Source organism: Cervus elaphus, chromosome 30 (genome assembly GCF_910594005.1).
Source record: "Cervus elaphus chromosome 30, mCerEla1.1, whole genome shotgun sequence".
In the NCBI taxonomy this organism is placed as follows: domain Eukaryota; kingdom Metazoa; phylum Chordata; class Mammalia; order Artiodactyla; family Cervidae; genus Cervus; species Cervus elaphus.
This window is the reverse complement of record NC_057844.1, coordinates 34,352,777-34,374,068: the sequence shown is the minus strand read 5'-3', so window position 1 is coordinate 34,374,068 and position 21,292 is coordinate 34,352,777. Positions and strand designations below refer to the sequence as shown.

The 21,292-nt window shown below is 49.8% G+C and overlaps 1 protein-coding gene across 3 annotated transcripts in view; it reads right to left on the bottom strand.

The window, feature by feature from the left end:
* The window catches only part of SPATA13 (spermatogenesis associated 13), a 107,655-nt gene that overhangs the window by 41,247 nt on the left and 45,116 nt on the right, over window positions 1-21,292 (bottom strand). For 2 of the 3 annotated variants that reach the window (XM_043891706.1, XM_043891707.1), the window contains exons 2-4: window positions 18,428-20,026; window positions 5,347-5,712; window positions 3,364-3,508 (exon numbers count right to left, since the gene is read on the bottom strand). In XM_043891706.1, coding sequence (XP_043747641.1) covers window positions 3,364-3,508; window positions 5,347-5,712; window positions 18,428-19,873 — 1,957 coding nt within the window. In that variant the 5' untranslated portion in view covers window positions 19,874-20,026. Of the gene's footprint in view, window positions 1-3,363; window positions 3,509-5,346; window positions 5,713-9,957; window positions 10,173-18,427; window positions 20,027-21,292 lie in introns of those variants that run through there. The other variant, XM_043891708.1, reaches the window with a different exon arrangement.

Here is a 21,292-nt window from a genome sequence, read left to right as displayed (position 1 = left end):
CCACTTCTTTCCACTGGAGACGTGTGTGCTGCTTAAATTTACTTCTGGCAAACAGTGGTGGGCCTGGAGGAGGGAGGCACCTGCTCAGAAGCCCTGGACTTGGAGACGCCAGCAGTGACCGGTGAGCCTCTGAGCTGCTTCCAGGGAAAGACTGAGAGGGTTCTCATTAGACAGGAATTGCTGTGCCATGACCTTTTAAAAAACGAATGCCTGGGGATTCCCTGGCGGTCCAGTGGTTAAGACTTTGCGCTTTCACGGCTGAGGGCCTGGCTTCAGTCCCTGGTCATGGAACTAAGATCCTGCAAGCATGCACCATGTGGCATGCGCCACCCCCTCCCCCCAAAGAACAACCTCCACATGCTTCACCCTTCTTCACGGTGCCCCCGCGGTATTACAGCTCTTTGTTAACTCATCGTCCCCGCACAAGGACCTGTGAGATGAAAGGGGCTTCGCTGTGCTCCCAGCACATGGCAGGCCCTTGGCAGACACTGAATAAATGAATGAATGATTTCCCTGCAGGAGCGACCTTCCTCCACCGCAGTCGGGGAATCCACACACCTGCCGCCTCATCCCTGGAGGACCCACCCTCCTCCTGGCCCCCGTGCCCTGAGCTTGTGGACCTGTCACCTGAGCTGGGGGGCTGAACCCCCTTCCTGGGACTCTGTCTCCTGAGTGAGTGACTCAAGGACAGATGGATGGTGTCCTCCTTGGCTCCTTCCACATGGCTTCCCAACTCCCAGGGGCCATCCTGACTGCCAGGCATTTCCTACATGCATTTCCAGCCACCCCATCAATTTTGGGGACATCTGACACCTTCCCAAGACAGTCTCTTTTTGCTCCAGCTAGGCAGGGTTAGTTTTTGCTACTTCTCAACAAAAGAACACTAAACTCAAAACAAAACATGGTTCCAGAAATAAGCTGTTTGTGTAAGTACAGGGTTGGAGGAGAAACCATCCACATTCCTATCCACCTAACTACAGTATTTTCACTTTTGCACACTCGTGTTAAACCTTTGGCCACATGTGAGCATGCTGCATAGGGCTGCGATCATGGTTTGTTATGGGCTGAATGTGTACCCCCCAAAAGATGCTGAAATTCTAACCCCCAGTACCAGCGAGGATGTGTCCTGATTTGGAAACAAGCTCTTCATAAATGATCAAGCTGACAGGGGGTCATTAGGATGGTGCCCCTAATTCTTGAGGGCACCACGTGAAGATGAAGGCAAAGACCAGGGAGATATAGCCAGACGCTGAGGTCAGGGGACCCGAGGCCGCCAGGAGCCAAGAAACGGCAGAGGGTCCCCACCTCAGGCCTTGGAAGGAATCTGCCCTGCTTCCAGCCTTCAGAATGGAGACAATTCTGTCCTGCTGATGAAGGGACCCAGTTTGTGGTACTCTGTGACAGCAGCCCTAGTAAAAAACAATATATGTGTGATTTTATTTCCTTTTTTCCCTCACTTTTCTCACATTACAGTGGTCACCTTCCCTGTCGTTACAGACTTTTTCCTGAAGATGCTGTAAGCTGTTTTGAAGCGGTCATCCATAGACGCCGAGCTCACTGTTCCACCGAAAGTGGACACTTGCTTTGACTTCTTTCCATCACAAGTAACGCTGGGAAGGACATTGTGCGCTCAGAGCCTTTTCTCTCCTTGTAACAACTTTCCTGAGATACATCACCGGACGCTGACGACTGAGTGGGACAGAAGGGACTGCTGAGCAGAAGGATGACCAACGATGCATTTGTCACCGGGGTCCCCAGGGCAGTGGGTTTGAGTTCTGAGCAGAACAAACGCTGCCGTGTGTGAAGGGAAGGAAGGAGGTTCTGGGCAGAGTGAGGGTGTGAGCCAGGTGGCGGGTAGGAGAGCGGGTGGGAGACAGGAGAGGCGCAGATGGCAGGTGGGCAGGGGGCAGAGCCTGTGAACTCCTTACGGGGCTGGGGCTTTATTCCAGTAACCACAGGGAAGTTTGCAGGGAAACGGCAGTAAGAACCGAACAGGAATAGGTGCTCAGAACCAGTGTGGATAGAAGCCGGGCCCGAGGAGAGGCAGGGGCCCTGGGATGAGGGTGGGGGCACGATCCCAGGGGCCCCACCTGCTCAGCCAAGAGGACACAAATCAAGAGATGCTCGAAAACTTCCGTGGCCCCCAGCCACCCTCCAATTCCTCTTTCTTGTCGCCCTGTCTGATGAGAGTTCAGACTGGGTTCCTCCTGGGGTAGAAACCAGGCTACCTGATGGTGGGAGAGGAGGGGACAATTCCTCAGCCATACGTTCAGGCCGATCGCTCAGCCCCAGGCACGGACCTCCCAGGACACAGTCCCAGGACAACCATTTCTGGGTCACTTCTCCACGCGCCCTCGTCCTTCCTCCTCCCACTCCCTGAAATCTAAGTGACACCGAGCAATACCCTCCTTCAAGTCTCCAGAAAGGACACTCTTTAAATCCCGCCCCTTCTGTGGCTCCGGTCACCACTGTCACATGGAGGGCGTGCCCTCCGAGGGCGAGCTGGCGAGGCCTCTGAGCACCCTGTCCCTCACTCATGCTCATGTGCAAGGCTCGTCCTCAAAGACAAGACAGAAAACGTCAGCACTGAAGTTAGCAGAGACTGGCTAGCTGTCCATTGTCTCTATTTAAAGAGTCAGCACAGCTCAGTGGTTAAAAACATGGGCCTGCAGTGAAAATTCTACCTGATTGTAGATTCAAGTTCCTTCTTTGCCACTTCCTGGGTGGTTTATCTATTTACTGTTGGGGTTTCTGATCTGTAAAGCGAGGATCACAAGAGCATCCGCCTAGCACAGAGCTGAGATCAGATGAATTAATCCTCAGAGGACCTGGGAGGGTGTCTGCCCCACAAAACTGCCCATCCTATCCCCGCCTGTGAGCCGGCCAGGCCACTGTCCAACCAGCAGGCTGGCTCAGACATCGGTGTCCGTGCTCAGGAACCTAAAGTCAGGTCGGCAAGTGTTCACTGGGTAAGTCCCAGGCTGGCATATGCACGGCTTTATTAGATAAAGTCTTCCATGCATATACCATCTATTAGATAAACAGTATGGGTGAATCTCAAACTCTCAGGAAGAGCTTTCAGAGGGTTAAGACAAATCCCCAGGAGCCCATTCACGGTCAGATCACCACAGCAGGAACGCGGGACCCAGACTTCTCAAGGTTAAGGTCACTGGGATGACGCAGAGCCCATAGGGCACCTTCTCTGGACAGGGGCGCCGGGCCTACCCCTGCAAAGGTGGCTCTGACACCCAGTGGGCCCAGGGCAGGTCAGACGGGCGCAACGGACCGGGCTCCCGGATTGAGCAACAACTCCACACCCGCCTCCAGGAGAGGGACCTGCCCGGGGGGTGCTGTGAGACTCACCGTTGGACGCTCTCAGGTGCCGCCGGCGTCCCACGCGGTCCAGCCCGATGGGGGTGCTCTGGGAGAAGGCGCAGGGCCGCAGCCGGGCTGACACCGCCCTGTAGGGCGGCACCTGGTGTGCGGGCACGGGCGGCCGGGCGGCGGGCTGCAGAGGAAAGGAGGGGTGGTGAGGAGAGGCAGGAAGTGGGGCTGGGAGCCTCGAAGCCCCAGGTCACGGCTGCACAGGCTCAAGGGCAATCTTCCTCCAACGCGGAAACCCAGTGCAGACCCCCAGGGTGTCAGGTTTTCAGCCACCGGTCGGGACACACCGCGGGGACACTCAGGAAAGACCCCGGTGGAGGAAGTGACAGCCCCCACCCACATGCGTCCAGCAGCACCCCCAGGGAAGCCGAGGCGGTGCCAGTGACTGAGGCCCGTGACAGTTCCTTCCCACACCGCCCCCCACCACACACACACCCACCCGCAGGCAGGGACCAGCATCTGTGGAACACAGTTCTCGTTCACCTTAACTAACAGGACAGTGAGCTTTGTCTAAAAGGAGAGTTGGTTTTCCACCAATTTAGAACCATCTATAGCCCCTGGGATCTTCCGTACGAGTCGTCCCTAAAACGACACTGAAGGCCATGTTGGTCCATGCTTTCCATAGGCTTTCTCAGTATTTCTCTACCCAGTTCCCTAAACAAGGTTAGGGGGCAGAAAATTATCTTACTATGCTCCTTTTGGATGCTCTGAAGTGAAAAACTATCTTAAGTGCTTAGATTGCCCCTAGACTGTGTTTCACATTAGAACAGATTTGCTTCCATTCAGAATCATTTCCTGTGATACCATGGTGAGGACAGCCACCTTCAGAATTATTTCCTCGCATATAGAGCATCTCAACACAGCAAAAAATCTGCAGTATTCTTCAACATAATCTGCTTTCACCTTGACTGAATTCAAATTAGTTCAATTAAGCAAGAGATTTTGGGGGCACTTGCTATAAATAAGCACTGTGCCAGGGTTATAGGGAGAATGGAAACAGAAAATCCAATACCAATATATTACTGCCTTTTCAAGAGAATGTGTGGGTTATTTAGGGCTTCCCTGGTGGCTCAGGTGGTAAAGAATCTGCCTGCAATGCAGGAGACCTGGGTTTGATCCCTGAAGAAGATCTCCTGGAGAAGGGAATGGCAACCCACTCCAGTATTCTTGCCTGGATGCCTGGATGCCTGGATGCCTTGCATGGAGAGAGGAGCCTGGTGAGCTACAGCCCACGGGGTCACAAAGAGTAGAACATGACTGAGTGACTAACATTTTCACTTTCTTCCGGAGTTATTTATGATATCAACTAGCAAGTTAAAAAAAGGAAAAATGAAACCCACACTTACTCATGTATGGTTCTGTGGACCCTTGACCATGGCTGGGATAAGACCTCACCAAATATAAACTCCTTCTGAATGGGGGCCTTTATTTAAATGTTTGTATCCTCAAAGGGCTTTCTGGGTAATTGATAAGCATTTGTTGAATTTCTAAAATATACTAAGGGAATAATATTAAGATTTTAATCTACTGTCAAAACAGTTACAAAGCTGCAGCTGACATGTAAAGAGTAATAAAATGGCAGAAAAAATTACTTTCTCATCTAGAAAAAATCAATTTTCTTCTTGTCTTTCCATTTTAGGGATAAATGGCATTTTCTTTCCAGATTTCTTCTTTGAGGAAGCTCACTAAATACACACGGCTACTTTCCCCAGATGATTCAGAACAAACAGCAAACCAGTTTCACATATTATCTGAGATCCCAGAAAGACAGAAGATTAGTCAGAGCCATCCAAATGTCAGTGGGTTAGTTCTAATTCATGCATGTTTTCAGAGTCAGGAAGAAAGGCTGTGAGCAAATGCCGCCATCCCCGAGGCAGAGAGAAGAAAGGAAAACGTGTCTGGGAAGTCTGCAGCGAGAGGAGAGAGGCCAGGAGGCCCTGGGGGCAGCACGCCTGGTCTTACTTGGGGCAGGAGGGTTTCCCCCTCCTCTGTCTGGCTGCTCCCATAGAAGCTGACCCCGCCGATCACAGAGATGGGGCGTCTTCTCGGGCCCCCCCGGGGACAGCCCCCGGCAGGAGTCTGGTCTTCAGGGTCTGTGGGGGCCACGCTGGGCTGGTGGTCACTGTCCGCAGTGTCCTCTTTCTGGGGGTCCATGGCGATTGCGTCTTCTGGGATAGACAGACTTCGGGCGACCAGCTGGCCATAGTCCGAGAGTGGTCGGGGCCTCGACCTCCTCCCAGACCCCAGTCTCCTCCTGGGGATCCTCTGAGCCTCCGTCCTCTCTTCTTCTGGTGGGGGAGCCTGCCTCCAGGACCCCTCAGTCACAACCTTTTCAAATGCGAACAAGTTAAGTAAGGGTGATATCGAGGAAGGCAGTGAGAACAAGCCCCCATCCCTCCCCACCAAGCTGACTGTGTGCCAGAAAAAAGTGACTGAAACATGGATGAGAAGAGGCAAACCTGTCTTTAATCGGTAGTGATTAAATTTCAGTAGTGATGTTTGTGACCCATGATGAACCATCATACAAGATACTAAGAAAATCAGTGCCCATTTGTTTATTTTTGTTTCCGTTTTCATTAGTCTAGGAGGTGGATCAAAAAAGAATTTCCTGCAATTTATGTCAAAGAGTATTCTGCCTGTGCTTTCCTCTAAGAGGTTTATAGTACCTGGCCTAACATTGAGGTCTTTAATCCATTTTTGGGTTTATTTTTGTGTGTGATGTTAGGGAATGTTCTAATTTCATTATTTTACATGTAGCTGTCCAGTTTTCCCAGCATCACTTATTCAAGACATTGTCTTTTCTCCATTGTATGTTCTTGCCTCCTTTGTCATAGATTAATTGACCGTGGGCATGTGGGTTTATTTCTGGACCTTCTAACCTGTTCCATTGATTGACACTTCTGGCTTTGTGCCAGTACCATACTGTTTTGATTACTGTAGCTTTGTAGTATACTTTTACACAACAAAGGAAGCCATAAAGAAAATGAAAAGTCAACCCTCAGAATGGGAGAAAATATTTGCAAAAGAGACAACTAAGGAGTTAATCTCCAACATATACAAACAGCTCATTCAGCTCAATGCAAAAATAAATAAATAAATAAATGGGTGAAAGTGAAATAAACATTTCTCTAAAGAAGACATACAGACAGACAAAATGCACATGCAAGGATGCTCCACATCACTCATTATTACAGAAAGGTGAACCAAAACTAAAATGAGGTTATCACCTCATACTAATCAGAATTCCTACCATCAAGAAATATACAGACAACAAATGCCAGAGAAGGTGTAGAGAAAAAGGAACCTTCCTACACTGTTGGTGGGAATGTAACTTGGTGAAGTCACTATGGAGAACAGTATGGAGGTTCCTTAATAAACTAAAAACAGGGCTGCCATATGATCCAGCAATCCTACTTCTGAGCACATATCCAGACAAAACTGTAATTCAAAAAGATACATTCTCCCCATATTCACTGAAGCACTATTTACAATAGCCAAGACATGGAAAGAACCCAAATGTCCATTAGCAGAGGAATGGATAAAGAAGATGTGGTACATATACATTAATACAACGGAGCATTACTCAGCCTTAAAAAGAATTAAATAATGCCATGTGCAGCAACATGGATGGACCTAGAGATTATCATAAGTGAAGTCAGACAGAGAAAGACAAGTGTCATGTGATATCACTTATATGTGGAATCTAAAAAAAGGGTACAAGTGAAGCTACCTACAAAAGAGAAATAAGAGTGACAGATATAGAAAACAAGCTTATGGTTACCAGGCGATAAGGGGAGAGAGGGATAACTCGAGAGACTGTGACTGACAGATACACACTGCCGCTGCTGTGGCTTAGTCACTCAGTCATGCCCGACTCCGTGTGACCCCATGGACTGCAGCCTGCCAGGCTCCTCTGTCCACAAGATTTTCCAGGCAAGAGTACTGGAGTGAGTTGCCATACCCCCCTGCAGGGGATCTTCCCAACTCAGAGACAGAACCTGGGTCTCCTGCATTGCAGGCAGAGTCTTTACCACTGAGCCACCAGGGAAGCCCATGTACACAACTACTATAAATAAAACAGATAAATAATAAAGCTCAGGTAACACAGACCTGCAGGAGAAATGGCCCGGAGGCTGCATTTGCTATCCAAGGCACCCTCTCTCAGCAGGTTCACAGACAATGTGTCTTAAGGGGACTGAGTCTGGGCTGCTGCTCGGCCCAACACCTGGGGACTTGGTATGATGGGGTGAGCACTAAACCAGATCAGCCTACTAACCAGCTGGGTGTGCCTGAACGAGTCACCACTAACCTCTCAGGATCTCAGATTCCAGACCAGACAACCCCACAGGTGGAGAGTCTGCCGCCCGGAATTCGACACTTCCCAAAGTCTCAAGTGGCTGTTTCAGAGGCAATGCCATGTACTAGGAGAACCCCCAAGGTGTGGGAGTGGGCAGACTTCTATCTAGTCCGCCTGGGCCTGGGGTTGGCTCTGTGGCCCCAGGCAAGTTGCCTGAGGTCTGCAGACTTGCTTCAGCCACTGCTCCCATCTGGGCGCTGGGAGGACAAAATGCAAACGTGAGGATCAGGGTGCCCATCCACCTAAGCCCTGGTGAGTCACTGTTCTCAAAGAGCTGTGCGGGAGAACCACCACGAGGGCTCAACCCACAGACCTTCCACGTCTGGGCTCAGAGCAGGCAGCGGTCCCTAGAAGCCTGGTGCCCTCAGCTCCTCCATCCTGAGACACTGTGTAACAACGATTTGAAAGTAAAACAGAACCCCACCCAGGGAGGGCTGGAACAACCAAGCAAGTCAGGAGACAGCAGGGCAGGCAGAGCAGCCACTCTGGTTGATGTCTCCCCACCCCCAAACCCCCAGAGCCCTGCCCTGAGGACTGGTCCAACGAGCCCCGCCTCTCGCCAATCAGTGGCAACTGACACCTGAAATGCAGGTCACGTACTTCTGATCTGAGACCCAGGGAAGTCTGGTGACTTGCTCAGGGCCACGCAGACAGTCAGCAGCAACAGACACCAAGTGTGGGCCTTGTAACCTGTCCCCACTACACCACGATGTGCCCATATGCCAAGACGTTGTTGTTTAGTCCCTCAGTCGTGTCCAACTCTTTGTGACCCCATGGACGGTAGCCCACCAGGCTCCTTTGTCCATGGGATTTCCCAGGCAAGAATACTGGAGTGGGTTGCCATTTCCTTCTCCAGATATACCAAGTCACCTCTGCTCAGAAGGGAGTGGGCTCTGGCAAACTCCACTCCCTTCTGACCCGCCAGTTCGATTTTTACAGCCCGGACGTCTATTCCAATTCAAGTCACCATGGATGGGGTCCAGAATACACCATGGCGAATGAACACCACTTTGAGCTGCAGACACGTAAGAACAGGCTTTCCTTTTCCCTGAAAGCAGGAGAACTTGGTTGACATAAATCCCTTCCCTTCCTTGCAAGGAAAAGGTACTCTTTTCCTTCCTACCAGGGAAGACTGACTCTTATCACTAAGAGGAGAAGCCCTCAGCTAAACAGACACCAGCACAAAACTAGCCTGTCTCTCACCTATTCTACAGGGTCCTCATCTTTCTTAAAAGTCACTCATTTTCCATAAGTGGCTTTTCCTACCTCTTTCCCCTGTTAAGATGCACTAACCACTTCCAGTCACAGTTTTCTGTGAACTCCCACTTATTCACATGAATAAAAGTCATCTTTTATCAGTTTAATTTGCATACCTCCAGAAAAAAAACATAAGAGGGTGTATTAAAACATTTTCCTCTGATGCCACCGGAAAATATGAGAGTGACTGGGGAAAAGTTTGTATTATTATTATTATTTTGCAGTATGTACATATAAAAACAGGCTATTATGGGTTGCTTAATTCATTTACTAAATCAAACAGCACAGACAACTTAAGCACACGTGAGAATAAACCCATTTATATCATCATCCTGTGACAAAAAGGTTCAGAAACAGCATGCTAGAAAAAACAGAAGTACAAAAAAATTGCAGACAATAAACTGATCACAAATCTACAGGCAGTTGTTGGTTTTTCTTTTTTTTTTTTTTTTGCACTTACGCAACCTGCTTTCCTCATTGATACAGAAAAGAAAAAACAGAGAGACAGACAGATGGGTTTAGGAAAACCAGCGGCTGTCTTAGATGATCAGGTAACAAATCCTTCTGAGAGCAAACACGCTCCAGGAAGCGATGGGGGCGGGTGAAAGGAAGGTGTGCAGAGGCAGGAAATGAGATGCTGGCTCCTTTAAGCTCATGCCCACAGGGCAGCTTGGGGAGAACCGGCTGTGGCTGTGCTTTGACACTGCGCAGCCCCACCGGAGACAGGAAAGGAGAGGGCTCACATTCTGGGTGGTACAGAATTGTGATACATAAAACCAAAATGTACACTTGACTCAAAGCAGAAGCCCAGAGGGAGGGAGGGACAGACGGGGAAAAACCCCTCAGACTGAAGCTCACATCTGAACAGCGAGGCTTTGCCAGAAGACACATTCCTTGCAAGACACATGTGAAGCATCTCGCAAATTCTAAAACTGAATCATTGAGCAAACTTTACGTACTTTGAAATACGGCCATCCAGGGGACACAGCTTGATTGCGACTCTTCCTAGAACTACAGACACCAGCGAGCCAAGACCTACCCCAACTCTGCTGCAGGCAGTGGCCCCCAAACGCTCTGAAGAACAGCAGGGAACCACATCCATGTTCTCCAAGAGTGTTCCCTTGCTTTAGAAACATTCTCTTTGAGTGTAGGTGGCCGGGCCGGAGCCCCACCTGGTCCACCTTCTCACAGTCCAGCAGCTCAGCGCAGAACCACCCAGGGCTCAGAAAGCCTGCCCTAGACCTGCCAATTCACACCCATCATCAACGTCTGTACACAGACTTGTGTGTGGCCTCGTTAACCCTTGCTTCCTAGTACAGTTTTAAGTACTTTCCCTAGGCTGTGGGAAGAAAGCTGGATATGGAGTCAAAAGAGAAATACTGCTGACTCTGTGTGTATGAGCTCAGTCGTGTCTGACTCTCTGTGACCCCATGGACTGTACCCGCCAGGCTCCTCTGTCCATGGGATTCTCGAGGCAAGAACACTGGAGTGGGTTGCCATTTCCTTCTCCTTGGAATCTTCCCCACCCAGGAATCAAACCTGCATCTCCTGCATTGGCAGGTGGATTCTATACCACTGAGCCACTTGGGAAGCCCTCAAAAGAGAAACACATGAGCAATTAATGCTTGTTCTCTCCCTGGAGAGTTCAACACTGGTGTTACAGACTTCAGTTGTCCTGACAGGTGTAAAACTGATGATTAAATGTGCTGAAAAGAGTCTGTGAGCCTATGGCCTTTGTAACTTGTTTGACGGGCAGAATAGGTAATTCATTAAAAATGCAAATATTAACGTTCACGCTGACACAATTTACAACCGATCATGCAGTTCTCTGAGCATAAAAAGACCCTTACTGATAACTATGAAAAATCTAGACTCTTGAGGTCTCCCCTCCCCTGCCTTCATAATAATCATTCAGAGGAATTCCATTTTGGGGACTTAACAACCACCTCCCCCCCCCCCGCCACCGTCCTACTATCTCAGAATCAATAGCAGCATAATGCAAGAGCTGACTCACTGGAAAAGGCCCTGATGCTGGGAAAGATTGAGGGCTGGAGGAGAAGAGGGTGACAGAGGATGAGATGGTTGGATGGCATCATTGACTCAATGGACGTGAGTCTGAGCAAACTCCAGGGAAGCCTGGTGTGCTGCAGTCCATGGGGCCACAAAGAGTTGGACACGACTGAGTGACTGAACAACAAAATGAACAACAAAGAGTTGGACATGACTGAACAACAACAAAAATGTTCCAAAATCAAGAACCGTGTTTTAGAGCTGAACATGACAGAAGCCTATTGTTCTTCTACACCTTCTTGGACAGGAGACCTTGTTGATGCCGTCTGAACTCCTCTATACAGAGACGGAGAGGAATCAGGATGCAGGGAAGGAGGCAGGGAGGCAGGGCTCGGCTTACTCTCTGGGGAGGGTGATGAAGGATGGTGTTTGTGTTCCCAGCGTCAGTGAACTTCGAGCCACAGTTAGCAGTACAGTCATGCCACTCATCAGCCCTAAATGCCTGCAGAATCCAGGAAACCAAGGCTTTCTGGATTAGAACACGGAACAGCACCTTCATAAACATGCCTGCCTCTGTGTTTCAGCTGAGGAGATCTCAGGCACCCCTAACTCGTCCCCCTCCCTCTCCAGCCAGCCCCACCCACGTGATGACTATGTTCTGCCATCATTCAGCCTCTCAGAAGGAATCTGTTCACGGCTCTCGTGGAAGCAGTAACTCTCTCCCGTGTCTCTAATCCACTTTCCATCCTAAGAGGAGCGTGGCTAAGACTCTCCTAAGACTCTCAGTAAGACACACATCAGATCATGGCTGGCGATTCAAAACCTCATCCTATGTGCCTTTCCAGCTCCAGCTTCACCAGCCACACCAAACAAGTCACTGTTTGCCACACGTTATCTGATGCAATTGGAAATGAGGGAACGGCTGCTCCCTCCACTATACCTTTTTGCCCCTGTCCACCTGGAAATTTCATCCTTCAACATTCAAGTGAAGTATCACTTCCTGCAAGAAAACCTCATAAATTCCCCTGGGCTCTAAGTTCTGTTTTCTGTGGCTCTGTTAAAATCACTGCTATATTTTTATAGGCTTGATTTATTTATCTGGGTGTCACATGAAAGCAGCTACTTACATTCTTTCCAAATGATCTGATTCTATCATCACATCCCCAAAGTCTGGGAAACCAGCTGTTAGAAACCTTCATGAATGGTTAAGGGATGAATGGGGATTGGTGGGTAAAGGAGCAAATAAGTGAGCAGTTCTGGGTGTCAAGGAAGCAGTTTTCACCCTACACCCAGACATGACTTTATAAAAAGAACTCGGGGGGGAGTCAGAAAAAGGACACGACTTTCCCAGGATTCTTTCTTTTCGGCAGCTCTCACTGATGATGACTAGATCTGTCACCCCTCCTTTAAAGGGACAAGAGTCCAGCCAATGAACTTGATTGGTCAAGTAAACCCTGAGCCTGGTGAGATGGCTGTTCAGCAAGAACACCCTGGTTAAGAGTCTGGGGCTGTGGGTACAGGGACCACGGGAGGGAAGTCACAACCAGGAGCGGCGCCTGGTGTTTCATGAGAATCTAACGTGGATGCTGCAAAAGATCTCCAGTGTGCTTAATTCAAAACTTGCAGTATAAGTATTTCAGATGAATAATTTATGCCTCAGAAAGAACAAATCCAGACGCGCAGTGGAACCACGCTGTAAGTAAACATATGACACATTTATGCTGTATATCAGGGACTGGATCAGTCACACACTGTGTCCAAGGGCCATCCACCCCACCTGAGGTTCTGACCTTCCGGACATGGCATGGCTCTGGCCCCAGAACCACAGGCCCACTACTGTCCACACAACTTTCTCTCTTGTGCCATCGGATGATGCACCTAAATTGCCAGGAGAGGGATGGAATGAAGGTCCTTAGCAAGCGGCCCAGCCCACCCCAAGCTGCCAACTCCACCCAGAAAACCAAAAGGACTCTGCTCTGGGCAAGGACCCGCGGAGGTAGGATGTGGTCCACGCTCCGTGGCAAGGATGCTGGATGCAGGGACAAGAGAAAACAGTGAGGAAGCGTGCAGACAGCAATGACGCCAGCATCTCAAAACTGGCCTTCACTGATCCCACCTCATTTAATCCTAAAAGCCGTACAGTAGATACTTTAAATTCTGTTTTACAGATAAGGAAGATGAAAGGATTGCACCAAAGATTGGGAAACCAGAAATGGTCAGAATGTGTTTGCATGCGCATCCCAGCAGAGGCTCCCCAGGCTTTGGTATCCCTGGAGGCCTGGCTTCAGGCCCAGCCACAGGACTTGGAGGGGTGATACCTTTTCCAGGCCTCAGTTTACCCAGCATCTAAAGTAAACCCAAAAATGCTGACCTTGAGAGGGCAGCTGAGAAGGACCTTTATTAACCGAACAAGTCGGATAAACAGAGGTTGTTATGCATACTTTTAGTTGGATGAGTCAATGACATTTTTAGAGTTCCAATGTGAGCTGGTAAAATTCCATCCCCCTCCTCCCTGAAGGGGGAGTAGCCATTGACGGTCAACATATTTTAGACCAAATGCTTTATACCACCGTTCCTCCTGGCTTGAAAGGTTTTAAAGCCATTTCTGGGACCTGGCGTTTGTACTCTACAGACGCTCATGTCCAGTTGATAAGAGTTCGGTGGAAACACCAGAGTTACAAGTCATGTTTAACTCTTTCAGGAGTTACCGCCTCTCCTTCCTGAACCAGGAGTTAGCTGGGCAGAGCTGGAAGAGAAACGCCCAAACCTAACCTACAGGACATCAGGACCACGACAAGCCTGGCTGAGACAGCAGGGGTCCACACTCAGTGCCTGACCTGTTCCCCTGCGGGCCCTGTTCCAGGTCCAGGTCACGGCTCTGAGGCACAAGCTCCGGCTGAGGCTCAGGGTCTGTGCCCTTCCTGTGCATGCTGGCTGGGCCCATTCCAGACTCAGAGAAACTCTGGCTGGAAGGTGGAACGTGATCTGCAGAGTTTAACTGGTCTGTACTGAAAGGACTGACTGAAGGTGGCAATTTTAACTAACAATGACTCTGATAACAGCTAATATTTATGCTTTGTTATTAGTAGTAATAATATCAATAATAAATAATACCATAGTTTTAATTATATGGTAAATAATATGACAAAATAAAACAAAATTTCTATTTATAATGTATAAAATATATAAAATAAATGCTACATGCTAATGATCTACAATATAATGTTTAAAATGTAAAACATATAAAATATATGCATATTAAAACAATATATGCTAATGATATTAATAATAAAGATATTAAGCTAAGCAATCTTAAGGTACTATCAGTATATTTCAGGCACTGGGGTATCTTTTTAAAGAATATTCATGTGTTTAGTTATGTTTGGCTGCGCTGGGTCTTCGTTGTTGCGTCTGTTGCTTCACTCTCCGTCCTTCCTCACGTGCTGGATTTCCTCCCATCGCTTCAGAGCTCTGTTACCTCTGAGATCTCTGTGGCAATAAATTCCTATAGCCTTCTCTCTGGTCATCTTTCTCCCCAGTTCTCTTTTTTTAGAGATGGTGTATTAACTTTTCAAACACACAGTTCTGAGCTTGGCCCTTCTCTATTCAAAGACATCTCTGATCCCTCAATGCTTATCAAGTAACATACAGATTCTTTATATGGAATCCAAGAATCCACAGTCTGAACCTAATGATTTCAGCTTGACCAGGATGGTTCCCCGGGACACCAAATCAAACTATTGTGTCCTGTTCTGTGAAATCACATAAAACCTCTGTGTCTTTGACCACTGAACTGTTCCACTTCCACTCTATAACTACCAGCAGAAATCTCACCTTCTTCAAACCAGATGTGATCACCCCTATTAAGCCTGCCTGGATTTGGTGTGTGGGTAAGAACTACAACCCTTGTGAATTCCCTCAGCATCACGGTTTTACCCCTTTTGGGGGGCTTAACTCACTCAGCGTATTCTACTATGACTTAGATACATCTTAGGTCATTGATCGTCTCCCCAACATCGCCCACTGTTCCTCAGAGCTATATCTGAGTGTCCGGAACCTGATGGGGACTCGGCAATTTGATCCATAACAGTGTAACACGGTGGGTGTCAAAATCAGTTCTAGAAAACACTGACCTTACCTGGCCCCTGTCTGAAGGAGTCAGGTCAATTGAGGATGGGAAATCACAAAAGGACAGTGAATAGCAGATCGCGACGGCCGCTGGGAAACACTGAACCGAGCGTTCAACACATAATTTCCTCAGTTCTTACAGACCTCCAAGACAGAGGGAGCTCTCCTGTGCTCTACCCTCGAGGTGTTTAAGGGTCTGCCCAATGCTGGGCATCTCTCAAACGTCAAACTAAAAGTCTGAAGCTCCATGTAAAGGCGTTACAATGGATTCTCATCACCTGAAAGAGCTCATCTGTGGCACACTCAGCACCACCAGGAACCCAGGCATCCTTTCTGCAGGACCAAGGACAGGGCCCTAACTCAGCCAGTGAGCTACTGGGTGACTCTGCAGGGACACCGGCAACCACACTACACCCTGTGCCTGCTCCCTTATAAGGAACAAGCATAAACGCTCAACTGCATTTTTCAACCAAGTAACAACTTCAGTTTCATTCCCCAGGTCATTGTTGTTACACGATGTTTACCACTAGGTGGCAGGAATACAATGCTATGGAGGTGATTTGGGGACACACAGTCTCGTTCCACTGTGTGCAGTTTTTCAAAGATTGCCACTTTTATTTCTAAATGATTCTAAGTTAAAAAGTTATTCTCCTTTATTTAAAACTGCATGATAATAAGCATTTTTTAAAATGTACAGCTTACAATCTTTTAAAATTCAACAATAACCATAGCTCAAGCTAGCTTTAAACGTTTAAGTGGAATCACACATACTACGTACGTACTAAGTTGCTTCAGTCATGTCCAACTCTTGGTGACCCCACAGACTGTAGCCCTCCAGGCTCCTCTGTCCATGGGATTCTCCAGGCAAGAATACTGGAGTGGGTTGCCATACCCTCCTCCAGGGGATCTTCTGGACCCAGGGATCGAACCCACATCTCTTGTGTCTCCTGCACTGGCAGGCGGGTTTTTGACTACTAGGTCCACCTGGGAAGTCCACAAGTGGAACCATACTATTGATAAACTAAAAAAATAACACAGTGTACATTAAAACATAGTAAAGGCTGATATTTAGTTTTATTGTGGCTATATAAGATTGACAAATGCTGCTTCTAACCCAGGAAGATTGGAATTGCTGCATTTTAAAGCAAGGTGCTTTCTGGTTCGTTTTGTTTGTACTTTGCTTCTAAATGACAAAATAAAAGAGGAGGTTTCATGTTATATTTTACAAATACTTCTCTGCAAGTAACACTGAAGACTACCAGCATACACAACATAAATTGGGCAAAATTAGTTTTTTCTCTATTCGACATTTACTTTAACAAGCACACATAAGAGGAAGTTTGACGTGCTACATGAGAATTTTGCAGAAATAAATGCAACCTAAAAATGTAATAAACATCTTAAAGAAAATCTGTAGCATTATCAACATGCATGTACTATTAACTACTCGTGTCCTGCTTTCTCTCTTCAGTGATTTCTTGTGGGTAGAAATTAAGTGACATAAACTAAGAACAGCAAATATAAATGTGAAATTGTTTAACAGTCAAAAATTACCCTGGGAAGTAACTAAGTTAGAAACTAACTCTTGAATATATTTAATTAATATGTGCTCAGGAATAAAATACTTTAATGGCTTTTAAAAATTATTATTAATTTTGTTAAACAGAAAATGAAATCCCCACCGTTAACACAAAGAACCCTCTTGACCACAGCAAATCCCTCTTGAGGAGGAGGGAGGTGTCCTAAAATTCTCAGTATGGCAGGACAGGCTGCTTGGTGTAAGGAATTACTGGTCATCTCATTATCCAGGCAGAAGTGAAGCCCAAACTGGCTCAGGCCTTGATGAATAACACAGCCCATGGCAGAGGCAGGACGCTTCCCTTGGCTGGCACTGACTCCCATTTCCTTACAAGGGCTCCACGGATTCCTTTTAGGAATATGCAAATGAGCAAGTGGTCATCAACAAACAGGACCTCCGGAAGACAGATTGGCCCCGAGGTCTCCATGCAAGCCTGAATCCAGAAAAAAGTGAGGCAGTCTCGCCCTCTGGCTACCCAGGGACCCATGAGGCGGACTTAGATCTCCTGAAAGCGATCTGTGGTAGGCTCCCTTTCGTAGGCTCCCTATAACGCAGCATTTACAAAACAGTCCAGAGGCTGCCCTGGATTCCAAGTTTGCTGCATCATCACGCTCTCTGCAGGCATGAAGGCAAAACTGAGGTCCTCTCTGGGGGCCAGTGGGAAGGAACTACTGCTGGCACAATTTATACTTGTGATATAGTCTAGCTTCCCTGGTGGCTCAGTGGTAAAGAACCCGCCTGCCAATACTGGAGGCACAGGTTCGATCCCTGGATGGGGAAGATCCTTTGGAGGAGGTAATGTCAACCCACTCCAGTACTTTTGCCTGGAGAATCCCATGAACAGAGGAGCCTGGTGGGCTATAGTCCATGGGGTCGCAAAGAGTTGGACACAACTGAGTGACTGAATAACAACAACCACACAGTCTAGGATCTTATGGGAAGAATCCTTTGCAATACAGACACAAGCATGCATCTCCTTTGCTCTCAGCTCTGTAAGGGAACGTTACTGAATGCATTTATAGAGTAGAAATTACACAGTAAGGCTGCCTGGATCCTTGACAGGAAATGAAAAGAACATTGCTCTTGGAGCCTTGACAGTTATTAGTGAATTTGATTCATGAGATGCTTGTGTTCTACTCTAAAAATAAGTACAATAACCATCATAAAAATTTCTCTGAGCTATCATCACTCAGGGTTGACAGGTATAACAGTGCACATTTCTAATTCACTCTTGGGAAATGAAGCCGACTTAGAACATGTAATGGCCTCTTAACAAAGAATCTCATTCACATGAACTCTGTTGAAAAGGACATGGAAACAGTTTAAAGCAGAAGGAGAAGGAAGCTCATAATAATAATAATGTCTCAAAGATTAGAATTTTGAGAGCCCCTATTAGCTGCATAGGGTACAAGAGAGATGCCTTCAACTTTTCTCCCAAATCTAGATCACAGCTGGGCTCATCTCTCCTGGAGGAACTGTGCTGTATAAATGCCACCTCCAGGAGCTTCACACAACAGCGATACATTTCACAACAAAGAGAGAAATCACTTCTTAACCTGAGAAACAGCAACCGAAGAAGAAGACTCCTGAAAGCAACACAGCTCGGGCGCTGCCTCCAGGCAGGTGAAGGGACCACCTTTGCCCATCTCAGTGGGAGGAGGGTGGCGCTGACAGGCACCTGTCCTGCTTGGCAGGCCACCAGGGATCCTTACCTCTTCTGTCTTGTTTTCTGGACCGTCCACCCCTCCAAGGCTGGGCTGAGCGTGGCCGCCGGCGCCGCTGTCCTCCTTGCCCTGGTCACAGGCTGCTGGCACGGCCTCCTGAGAGCACCCGGAACTTTGCTCCCTCTGGGCAGGCCCCTCGGCCCTATCCTCGCTGTCCGCTGAGCTCAGCGACAGCGCGCTGACACTGTTGGGACACTTGGCACTCGCTGCGTCGGGGCTCAGAGGGCTGGGGGGCTTAGGCGTGGTGGGCCTCGGGGGCCCAAGAGGGTGCTCAGGCTCCGAGGGAAACCGGTCGCCAGGTCCCGGTTCATCGGAGCCTCTGTCCGACATCTCCCGGGCCGGTGGGCTGGACGCAGAGCCCTGGGCGCGAGGAGCGGCACCTACTGGGACCGTTGCCCTGGGCGGTCCGCCTGCACCCACCGGGCCCGGGTCTCGGGGCTCCGCGCGCCCCCGTCCGCGCCCCTCGGGGCCAGCAGCCGCGCGGCGGGAGTAGTCATCGTGCAGCCGGCTGAGCGGCCGCGGCCCGGACGCTGTGCTCCCGGGGTCCCCGGTCCGGCCGGCCGTGCCACCCCCCGCGAGCCGCAGCACCCGGGCCAGGTCCGGCACCCGCAGCGGGCTCCTCCAGCGCCTGGGCCTCATGGGGGCCCCGCCTGAGCTGTCGGAGTCGGCGGAAGAGCCGCTCAGCGTCCTGCGAGGCCCCCGGCCCTCCTGAGCGCCCCGCAGCTCGGCCAGGTGCGAGGCGGACTTCCTCCGGAAGGAGCTCTTACCGAGGAAGGTCAGGCTGTCGGTGCTCTTGCTGCGCCGGCAGACACCGTTCCGCTCGGGCTCGCGCGCTGGGGGCTCCGGGGCCTCACATGCCACAGGCCCGGGGGGCTCCGGATCGAGGAGGCGGATGCGCCCCAGGCCGTAGGCACGACGGAGGCTCCGCGACCGGAGGGCGCCGCGCGCGAAGCCGTCGTCCGGATCCTCGGGGTCCGAGCCGTCGGAGGCGAAGCCGGGCCCCAGAGCGCACCTGCCCGCAGGGGCCCCCGCCGCCGCGCCGTTGGGGATGGACTTGCCCGTGTCTCGATCTGAGGTTCCTTCCTTCGCCGCATCCCACCCCTCCCGGTTTTGAATGCCCTGGAGGACCGAGGACTTGAGTTTTTTGAAAGAGCCCATTTTCCGAAAGGAGGCCAGGGCGTTCCACGTGGACGAGCTGCCCACGAGGCCGGCAGGCCGGGGCCGCTCGCGGTCGGCGCGTGTCCTGCCCGGGCCGGCAGAGAAGAGGCGCAGGATGCGGGCCGGGCTGAGCCGTGCCTCCCGGGCGCCCGCGCCGCCGCCGCTACAGCCGCCGTTGCGGCACGCCGGGTGGGTTCCCATGCCGGGGTCCTTGGGGTCAGAGATGGAACCAGGGACCGCAGCTCCGCGCCCGTGGCCGTTCTGCGCCGTGGTCATGTTGTCCGGGCCGGGGGCCCGCGGGCGCAGGTTAGCGCGGCTCAGACCCACGCGCGCCTCGATGTCCCCCGGCCCCACGCGCAGGCCTTCTTCCTGGGGGCCTCCAGCCTGGCCTTCCCGCCCGCCGTGCACATTGGGCTCCGCAGTCACCGCCTGCAGCGGAAACAAAGCAGGGAGTTAGCCCCGTCACGCCAAGAAGAACCTCCATCAGCGCAGGCTTGGCTATTTTGTTTAGGAGTTGCTAACAGAAAACCAGGCCTGCCGATCACATAAAAATTATTTTCAATTACACTATTAATGAAATGTTATTTTTTCCTCCTAATTCATAAATGAAATGGGAAGAATGCAAATTTTGCCTATGGGTTGTGCATTCCTTATGATGGTAAACTCTGAAATCCACCCGCATTTGTTTCCAGAAAACTTTTGAAAAACTGCTAGAATGAAAAAGCCAAGGCGTAGTTCAAGATTGTATCTTCTTGTTATTCAAAATAGAAGACATCATCAATTATCTCACATAAACACACACAATCCAACAATATTCCAAAATGTCACAGGGAAACTTGAACCAAGTTCAATTTAATGCAGCTCAAAGGAGGCGAGTGCTCAGTACACAGGAGGCCTCAAGCAAGGAGCTGTGATGTCAAGACAATGAGCTGCGTATTGTCTGTGAAATACCCCAAACTGTAATGACAAAGATGCAAAACACCCCGGGGGCCACCAGAGCAGGAAGGACCAAGCTGATTCGGCCTGAGGTCAGGCTCTGGGAAGGAAACCACATTAGAGGGGCCTCGGACCAAAGATGCTAACTGGCTGGGGGAGTACAGAATTGAGGGTAATACTGAACTATGAGAAATCCAGACACACAAATTCACATCAAACCAATAGCACAGTGTCTGTGCTCTCCCCCAGTGAACACGCGGTTCCCATGGCCTCTGCCCATCAGGCCAGCCTGGCCTTCCCAGCGAGGGAGCATGGCTCCCCTGCTCTCAGTGAAGGATCAGTGATGGAATCGAGGAGGGTGCTCATCATCGTTTTACCAAGTGCGTGCATGTCAGACCCCAGCGCAAGGTGCTTCGGAAACAATATGGCACTGGCAAACCTATGAGGTCAACAGGACTATCCCTGTTTTATACACAGTCAGATGGACGCCTGGGCAGGTTAGGTAAGTCACCTGAGGGTCCCACTGCTCTCCCACCCCAAAGGCTATGCTCTTCTCCACTGCTTCAAGCTAGGATTTGAACACAGGTGTCCGACTCCAAGTTCAATGCCTCATGACATTGTTCAGTCACTCAGTTGTGTCCAACTCTTGACGACCCCATGGATTGCAGCACGCCAGGCTTCCCTGTCCTTCACCATCTCCTGGAGCTTACTCCTGTGACAGAGCCAGTGGAGGCCTGTCCAGAAGTAAGTGGCTCTCTC